At 41.8% G+C, this 10,032-nt stretch overlaps 1 protein-coding gene across 1 annotated transcript in view; it reads left to right on the top strand.

The window, feature by feature from the left end:
• The first annotated feature begins 6,884 nt into the window (after window positions 1–6,884).
• SH3BGR (SH3 domain binding glutamate rich protein) overlaps window positions 6,885–10,032 on the top strand; it is an 8,717-nt gene continuing 5,569 nt past the window's right edge. Inside the window, exons 1-2 of the mRNA XM_023520516.1 lie at window positions 6,885–6,965; window positions 7,686–7,778. Coding sequence (XP_023376284.1) covers window positions 6,885–6,965; window positions 7,686–7,778 — 174 coding nt within the window. The remainder of the gene's footprint in view (window positions 6,966–7,685; window positions 7,779–10,032) is intronic.

Raw genomic sequence — 10,032 nt, 5'->3', positions numbered from 1 at the left:
TGCACTGATGCCTTCTCCAAATGGTACCATGTAGATTTCATAGTTCCTTAAGTGTTCTGTAGGAACACTTTCCCTTTCAATGAAAAACCTTTCTGATTTTGGTCAACTTAAATGCACCATATTTCATATACTTTCTTAACAGTTTAAAAAAGTGCTAAAGGCTATTACGTGCTCCTTCATCTTTTTTGTTCGGTCTTGGAGGTTGGTATAGGAGTTTGTTAACTGGATTATGTTAGTTTAGTTATTACAGTTAAGAGATGGTGTCTTAGCTTAGTTATTTCAGTTAGTTTAGTTATTACAGTTAAGAGATGGTGTCTTAGCGTTAAGGCGTGTTTCTTGGTGGGGGCACTTAGGACACCTGTGTCTTGAAGATGGGAAGGAAGTGTGAAGGGAAGAGCGTTTCAGGCAAAGGGAAGAGCGAACGGAAGGGCCCTGGGGCGGGAAAGCGCTCGGAGAGTTCTGAGGCCTGCCGTGAGGCCTGCGTTGCTGGCGCGCGGGGAGCGGGCACCACTGGAGGCGGGAGCAGCAGATGGACAGCCCACGGGCCACAGCAGTTCTCTGGAGTCTATCTTATGTGCCGCGGAGACATCGTAAGGGTTTTAAGCAGAGAAGTAATCTTATTTCCTTCTTTAAAACTCATTTTGGCTACTGTGGGATGAATGGATTCAAGAAGTGCAAACTATTACAGTGACACAGATGAGATGTCATGGCGGCTTAGACTAGGGTGGGGGGATGAGAACTGTACAGGAGTGGATGATTTTAGGGTCTGTTCTGGAGGAAGAATTGATAGGACTTGCTGATGGATTGAAAGTGACAGTGAGAATGGAATGAATGATCACTGCTAGCCATGGGTGTAGACGCTGGCTCTGATGGGAGACCGCGTTTACAGGAGGACGTTACATTTGAATGAGCCACCGAGTGCGGAAGTGAGATGGGCAATTGCGGGGCGATCATCGTCTCATTGAGGTCTGATCGAAGCTGCACGTGTGGAAGCCACCACCAGCATGTAGATGGAGTCGGAGTCATGGGAGATGGGAGATTATGTAATGAGAGAGCGTGACAGCGAGGAAGCCAGCGGGGGTGCTCCGAGCTTAGAGCTGGGTAGAGGATGAGGAGGGGGCCGCCGTGGAGGGGGAGACCAGGAGTGCGTGGTGCTGCAGTGACCGGGTCGGAGCAGTTCTCACAGTAGAGGCCGAGGTCAGCCACTCTCTCTGCCGAGTCACAGTGAAGGGCAGCAGTAGAGAAATGTGTTTTCTTCCTATTCGTAGCAAATCCCAGAAATCATGTTTTCTTCTTTTTTCCCCTTTGCAATGTTCTTTATTATTATTTTTTATTTCTTTTTTTAATAACGTTTAAATTTTTTTCCATGTGGCTAAAGTCTTCGTAACGCTCATTTAAAACTTTGTCTAATACTTTATTAAATGGATGTATCCTAATTGACTTACTCATTCCTTTCTTTTTTATCTTTATTATTGTATCATCAACTTGTTTATGCCGTTACAGTCTCATAATAATAGTCATTTAAATAGTTCACAGAATATTCTATTACATTGGTGTGTCATCATTTTCTTTACTAGGCTAATGTTTTTGAACATTTGCTTGCTCACATTTTTTTATTATACAGAACTCTGCAGTGATTGTCTCCACAAAATAGCATTCTTTCTTCTGGAGTATTTCCTTAGGATACATTCCCAGTAGTATTTTTAGTGAGACAGACAAAAGTGCATGAGTATTCTTATGGGCTTAAAATGTGACACCAGATTATCTTCTGATAGGTTATAACATCTACCCGGCCGTGACATGGTTCACCAGCTTCACTGAACCAGCGGTGAACATGTATAATCTCCCTGATTTTAGGACCATCGGATTCTAGTTTAAAAATTTGTTCCTAATTTTACTGTGCTCTGAAGAGCGAACATGGTATGATGAATTTCCATCTTAAGCGCATCTTTGTAACCCAGTGTGTGTTTTCCTTTCTCTATGAAAAGATTGTTTTTCGAATCTTAAAAAATTATTATTATTTTTATCAAGTTAATATTGTTAATAACGTGTAGAATATTGTAAGGGTCAAATCATGCTACAAGGATTATTGCAAAAAACGTTAGGCCCCGCCCCAAACCCTGCGTGTCAGACCAGGTGCTTGGAGTAGATCTTTTCTTCATTACTTGTGCTGGGCCCTTGAATTTGGAAGATCATGCCCCTCAGTTCTGGAAAATGTTGGAGGTACCATTTCTGTGGTAACTCATTTCCCTTTAGTTTCCATTTTCTTTTCTTTGCTCTTTTTTGGAATTGCTTTTATCTGATGTTGGAACTTCTGGACTGTTTCTCCAATTTTCTTATCTATTCTCTCTCACTTTAATATTTTTGTATTTTTCTACTTTCTAGGATATTTCGTCAATTTTCTATTTTATGTTCCCTCTATTGTCCCCCCCCGCCCCCGCCATTTTTCCTATCATGTTTTTACTTCTCGAAAGCTCTTTTTTGTTTTCCGTATATATCCCCTTTAATTAAATAGCTTCCTGTTCCTGTTATACAGGTTCATTATTTTTCTGAACTCAGTTTATTAAATATAGTTTTTGTTTTCACACATTTTCTTCAATTTACTGCATTCTCTGTTTCTCAAAGTATCCTTTTTTTTTCTGTTCACTTTCCTTTTTATTTTTATGTAAGATTTTTTTTTTCAGATGTCTGGTGACTCTTGACCATGCATATTTAAGAACAAGGTGCTGAAAAGTTGAATGCAAGTCCTGTGTCCATGGGTGTAGCATTCTGTGTGGTGAGCTTCACTGTAGGACAATTAAATATGAACTGTTGGCTTTTTCCTGGACTGTGGGTTTTTTCTGTTGGTTTAGGTGAGCTTCTCCAGAGAGGAATCTTCCATCTCATGGAGTAGTGGGCTGATGGTGGTGATAGTGGTGGTGGTGATGATGGTGATGGTGGTGGTGATGGTGGTGGTGATGGTGGTGATGATGGTGATGATGGTGGTGATGGTGGTGATGGTGGTGATGATGGTGATGATGGTGGTGATGGTGGTGATGGTGGTGATGATGGTGATGATGGTGGTGGTGGTGGTGGTGGTGATAGTGGTGGTGGTGGTGGTGGTGATGATGGTGGTGGTGATGGTGATGATGGTGATGGTGGTGGGGATGGTGGTGGTGGTGGTGATGGTGATGGCGATGGTAGTAGTGGTGGGGATGGTGGTGATGATGGTGATGATGGTGATGGTGGTGGTGGGGATGGTGGTGGTGGTGGGGATGGTGATGGTGATGGTGGTGGTGGTGAGGATGGTGGTGATGATGGTGATGATGGTGGTGGTGGTGGTGATGGTGATGGTGGTGGTGGGGATGATGGTGGTGGTGATGGTGATGGTGGTGATGATGGTAGTGATGGGGATCATGGTAATGGTGGTGGTGATGGTGGTGATGATGGTGGTGGTGATGGTGGTGGTGGTGGTGATGGTAAATGGAGAGTAAATCTGGCTGCCAGTGTTCTGGGAGCAACTGGGGAAGGGGGCTAGGAGGGCCTTCCCTTTCAAGATGTGGACTTCTCATGTAGACCCCCTTGTCCTGGGTTTGGTTCCCTGCCTCAGCTGGCCTCATGACCAGGAAGTTAGACTCTCTCTGGTTTAAATTTTGAAGAGACTAAACCTGTTAATTGAGGAGGAGTCAGTCATTACAGAGACACTATGAGGTTGCTTTGTCCACCCCCCCTCCTTGGGGACACCAACATCATAGATGTTTTATTTTATTCTTATTTTCATTTTTTTTGATTTTTAAAAAACTATATATAAAACTATATATTTAACTCCACAGGCAATACATATGTTGTTTTGTATTTTTAATGCCAAATTGGTATCATAATTTTTGGAATGTTCTTCAACTTGCTTTTTTAAAAAAACAACATGGTTTTCAGACATATCCATAGTAATATATGTAAATCTATTTCAGCTTCTGCTATTTCATCTTATCCCATTTAAAAAATATTGAATCTCAGTTTTTAGATTCCTCCATGATTTGTACTTAGGTACTGTCGTATGCACGAAATTCTCCTTAACTAAGTGGAAGAAAGGGCCATGGACTTAGGAAACTTGGCTAGAGAGACCTAAGAGGCCATCCGGTCCAGATCCTTCTCTTCCAAGAGGAGGAACTTGAAGCCTAAGGAGCTGAGGTGATTCGCACACAAACATTCCACTAATTAGCATAGTCTATGTTGGAACCTTTGGTGTTGTCAGCATTGCTTGAGTTTGTAGGTGTTTATGTGTGTGCACACAGGGAAAGTCCTTCAAGTATCCTTTGGGAAGACAGACACTCGATGATTTATGGAAGTGATATTATTTGTCACAGTGTCGTTTTGTAGTAAACAACATTGTGGAGAAGTCAGCAAGGAAATTAATCTTGCTAAGGCTAAAAATAGACCCTCCTGACGATTATTTAGAAGTGTATGCTCATAAAACAATACTAAACATCATAGGCAGCATCATGGCTTTTAGAATACTTGACTTGTCTTAAGCAGGCTGTGCCAGCTCAGGCACCAGGCCAGTTTTCCCAAGAGGGCTTCATCAGCTTCCATCGTCTCCATAAACTCCACCTTCGTTCTTTACAAGCATCTGGTCGTATCTGATCCAACAAGCATCGTTCTCAAAACCACATTCCAGTCGAGGCCCTGGTTGCATAACGAGTTTCCAGTTATGCCCTGGTAACAAGGGACACAGATTCCTACTGAAGCTAGGCGAATACCTACATTGTCTCAAAAAAATTCAATGAGAATTTTTGAATTCTGGACAAACTTTTCATTTTAACTTACAAAATCTGGGTCTACTATGCTGTTATGATTCATAAAAAGCTTAGGAGGAAAGACAGAAGGCTTCCTTATATATCCATAGTATAGATATTAAAATAACATCGACAATATTCCAAGCAAAAACTACCATCATCCCTCACTGATTTATTCAGACCTGCGTAGTTCATTCTTACTCCACAGGATCTGGGGTTGGTTGTCTCATGAACCCATCTGCTCCTCTACTGCAGTTCTGGAAATCCCGACTTAGCCCACTGGGGTGGTCTTAAAGCTCTTGCAGTGTTGCCAGAAGAGATCTGTACCCTCAAGGACGTGGCATACGGTCATTTTCTGTGGGGCTCTGAGTAGTCCTTCCGCGTGGAAGATGAATCATTCTGGCCTGCAGCTGACTGCAAAAACTTTCAGAAAAGCATCAAAGTAAAACAGGCTAAGAAAAATATCCATGCATGACAAATGACCTAAAATGACTGTGGTTAGTTTATTATTGATAACTTTCAGGTATGAAAGCCTCAGTGAGAATTAAAACAAAACTATTGCCCCTGACAAGAAAATTTGGTTGTCTCTGTGGCATGTAAGAAAATAGTAAAGTCAATCCAAAAATACTTTACTCAAAATCTATAAACGCAATCACTAAGTATATTTTCACAAAAAGACAACAAACATATCTTATTCGTAAAAATGGTTGAAGAGAGGAAAAATCTTGATGTAACAATTATTCAGAGACATACTATACTATGAATATAGCAAGCATATGTACCATGCATGCAAGCATATTCTTATATATGGTAGGGATATATCAAGAACATCAAGTAATGGGATTCAATAGATGTGGACTGGATCCTAGGCATCTATATATTAATAAAACTATACGAGTAGGTGATGGGAATTCCCAACTGAAAATTACTTTCCTAGAACATACTAAATTGAAATGAAGTAAAGCTATGATCGGGTTAACATTTAAAGCAAATAACTGAAGTTATGATTGATAACCTGTACCATCAGGCAAAGAAGCACTAGGATTGGTGTCTGTTATATGTTATTTTTTTCAGGGGCATACTGCTAAGATACCAGTGGGAAGTGTCCAGTTATATCTGTAATGAGATTTCCCCCTAACTGACAGGGATAAGTACAGTCATAACAGTGTTACAGCATTACATTTACAAAACGCTGTTGGGGCTTGACTATTCAGTGTCAGAATTCATACATCCCAGTGAGTGTGTCCTTGTGGGAGCCACCTCAGGAAGTTCTGATATCCCAAAACAATACCAACATTGCTCAAAGGTTTCCAATCCCTCTGTTGGAGTCATGGCGACATCTTCCAGTGGAAGATGGATACTCCCTGAGGACACATCCAAGTCTGGTGAATAAGAGAGATAATATATCTGGATAATGCAATATTTTTTAGCCAAAAATGATGTGTGATTAAAAGTTTGGACACTCCTTTTCTGATTAGCGGGCTCCCGTTGTGAGCGATTTTGAGTAATGATGAAACCATTTCAATAAGGGTAGCATTCCCAGTAACCGGAATGAGGAAGAACAGATATAACAGGTGATTCAGGTGCCTTCAGATGAAGGAGCGCGGAAGGAAGAAGCAGTGGGAGACCTGGAGAAACATTTGAGGGGGACCGTAAAAGACACGAATTTGGAGCAGAAATGGACATTCTGGGATTTCCTAATTTAAAACTGCAAGATGAGTGACAGAGAATGGGTACCACCTTGGCCCACGCTGTGGTCTGAGGAGCTCGATGGCAGAATCCTTCCAACGTGAACCACAATGCAGAGAACGAGAGACCGGGAGGGAAAGCCAAGAGCCCGAATCAGACACAGGAGGCCCGATGTGTGGGGAACAGGGGGTGCCGGAAGAACAGAAGACCGGAGGGGAGAGCCCTTAACTAGCATTGTGACATTTTCTGCCTTTATTTTCTTGTCTCTATGGTGTGAGCGGAAGTGACTGTCCTACTTACTGAGGTCACAGTGTTGTTAAGATAAGATGAGGGATGAAGACAAACATAACTTGAATAGTTAAACGATGTTGAAGTACAAGCTGTCATCTTCAAGAAAGTCCTCAAACATTTTCAATTTATGTGATGCAGGTGACAAAGTCGCCTGAGGATGAATCATCCCTTCCCAATGGCGATGTAGTGGGAGAGGCAGAGAGTACCACAGAGGTAAGAGTTGGTATCTCGCACCATCGTCCTGCAGACAGCTTTCCTCAGAATGTCAGCGTGGTGCTGATCTTTCTATATCTATGTTGTGTGTCTACCTTATCATCTATCTGTCAATATGTCTATTTATTTATCCATTCATCCATCTATCTATCCATCTACCCATTATCTATCTTACTGTCTGTCTATCTATCAATCAATCAATCATCTATCTATCACCTATCCATCCGTCATCTCTCCATCTTCCATCTATGTACATGTCTATACATGTATGCATGTATGCATATATCTATCATCCACCCATCATCCATCTATGTATACACATGTACATATGTATGTATGTCTGTATATATCTATCACCTTTTTAAATCTCTGAAGTTATAAAGCCTCCCTGAGCAACTGCCTAAATGTCAAACCCTTTGGCATTCTCTTCTTAAGCCTTAAATGAGTGAATTGAAACTCTTTATTTAGGAGTTTATTACTCTACCATGCCCATGAATCAGACCCGTTGACTTACACCGATAGCTCCCATCAGTAGCTTTGAGGGGTGACAATCCTACACTCTAGTAGCTAAGTGACCTAACAAATAGGACATCTACATTTGCTCCATTTATGTGCTGTGTATCCAAGAAAGAAAACCACAACACATGTGGTCTGCTGTTTGCTTGTTTCCTTGGAAGCTTATCTCGGGTTAGTGATACTGTGTGTTTCCTTTATAACCAGGGAACAGAGAAGACCGAAGAAAGTGGAGAAAACGAGGCACAGAAAAAGGATGAAGAAGATGCGGGCAACCTTACTGAATCCCAAGAAAAGAATGTGAGTGTTTGCTTTTTTCACCGTAGTTTCATTGGATTCATTTCTATTCATCAAGTATTCATGGAGCTCCTACCAGGTGCCAGCAATCCTTCTGGGCACACAGGAGTGAGCATGATAATAAGGAGCTGAGAGGTTCGCCGGGTAGAAGCTGGTAATTTGTTTCTAACGGGTTAACCGATGTGGTCAACGTATGTCGAGGGCTCAAAGGGAGTCAGAGGAAGGACCTGAACCCAGGCTCGGAGGAACAGGCTAGACGAGACTTCAGTAATTTGTTGTTGTGTTGAAAAGGATAGGTTGGGTTTATGTTCTTTCCAAAACCAGGGACCTATTCGTTGTCATGAGCGATGGCGGATTCCCAGCATTCGTCCACTGAGTCTTTTTGGGAAGCCAAGAGGAGCTGATGATGGAAGGCAGGCCTGGGGAAGGAAACCGACATCAGTCAGAGTCCAGTCGAGGAGTTGCAGATCCCCGCTGATCCAAGGCCTGCAACGGGATTCTAAACGGGGTTCTACTTCAGGAACCACAGGACAAAGGGTGGGGAGAACGTGAGGAGGGGGAGAAGACTGTGGTTCTAGAACAGCAAGCTAGGACAGTGGCGAACTGGAGGGGCCCTTATTCCAGGAATTCCCAGAATGTGCCTGAGAGCCAGGTAAGGGAGAGACCCAGGTGAAGGGGAGCCTGACCGGGGTGAGGCTGCCAGCATCTGGGGTGAGGGGAGCTTCCCTACGGGGGAATTTCCGTGGGCTTCTGTGTTGCTCTAGTTGTCACAAAGACTGTTTACTGAATGCAGATGGTTTGTATTTTTACCTATTTTTTGATTCCAAGAGAGATGTGGACAGCTTTTAAGATAGGTGGACTCTGTTCCCAGCACCGGGCATGTGACTAGGAATGGTCCAAGACCGGTGGCCATGCTGTGGAATGCTGGGGAGTGGACATCGATTGGTCTTTATCTTTAGGAACCTGGATTTGCGAGGGGCTAGGGCAGTAAATTCCTCATATTGGAAGCATGCTAATTCAAAATGTTCATAATTTAAGACTCTTTGAAATTATTTTTTTTTTTTAAGGAAAGATGCAATCTTTCATCTTGACCTAGAAGTTAAATGGGGTTTCTTGGCAGCCTATATAATTCAGAAATAATAAATTTTAAATTAAATATAATGATAGTTGCATTATGTTGTAATTTAAAAATCTGTCTTTTTATAATTTGAACTTGGCGTAAATGTCCTAAAGCTCTCTTTTAGTAGTATTGATTTATGTGCGGAGATTCGTTTCGCTTCTTTTAAGACAAAGACCAACATAAAAAACATTACAGCCAACCCCTTGGTCCCGTGAGCCGAGGTAGCTTTTGACAGTCAGACCCTGCCTCCTCCAGCAGGGGCGAGGTCTGCTTCAGCCTCTCAGCCTCTTGGCTCCTGAGGCCAGTTCAATGAAGTGACAAGCCATCCGGACTGGGGCTTCCCTTCGTTACTATTATTTAAGATTGTGAGCCTTCTCCAAAGTCAATTATCATCTCGCAAATTCTGATAGGAACTTAAAAAATCATTTTTGTTTTTTGACATGGGCCGTGATGAAAGAAACGACTAAGGAAAAGACATTTTTATTTTAGATGAAGTTATTATTAACATTATTACATTATCGAACTGTCTTTTCAACTTTTTAATAATATTTATTCTACATAAAGACAGATTCTGACTTTTCCCCATTTGATAACTGATACATGCTCTTTGACTGACTTTAATTCAGTTCAATAAGTAAAAACATCATGATCTCTCAGTAAATAGCATAAAAAATGACATGATAATGTGATTAACTTTGGGATTGAATGCATAGGAAAATTCATTGAAATTTAAAAAGGAGACAAAACTATCTTATTTAAAAGTTACATTCTGTGCGAAGTTACATGTCTGCTTTTATGGCCTGGTGTTGGTTTGGAGAAGTTCAGCCAGGAAGGCCATCTCTGCTATTTGTCATCTCAGCTTTACCCACAGTGACCTGAGTCTACATAGGCTTATTTGTAATACACATGCCAGTTAGATCATTGTGTTTTACCTTTTTAACATTCATCTTCCAAGTATTGGCCACATCCGTGTAGGTTCTAGGCATTACAGCCCAGATAAATCCAAGTCTTTTAGATAAAAACTCTGGCTCTGTTGAAAACCGTCTTGAGGAGGCTTCAAGGATTTTCTCCTGCCAACCCGTTGTGTTTAAACAGTAGTGCTCCCTGTGCTTCCTCATCACCCAACACTCCACAGGG

The sequence above is a fragment of the Pteropus vampyrus genome, unplaced genomic scaffold (assembly GCF_000151845.1).
Source record: "Pteropus vampyrus isolate Shadow unplaced genomic scaffold, Pvam_2.0 Scaffold270, whole genome shotgun sequence".
Classification (NCBI taxonomy): Eukaryota; Metazoa; Chordata; class Mammalia; order Chiroptera; family Pteropodidae; genus Pteropus; species Pteropus vampyrus.
Note: the sequence above shows the minus strand (reverse complement) of the source record. Positions and strands in the feature narration are given on the sequence as shown.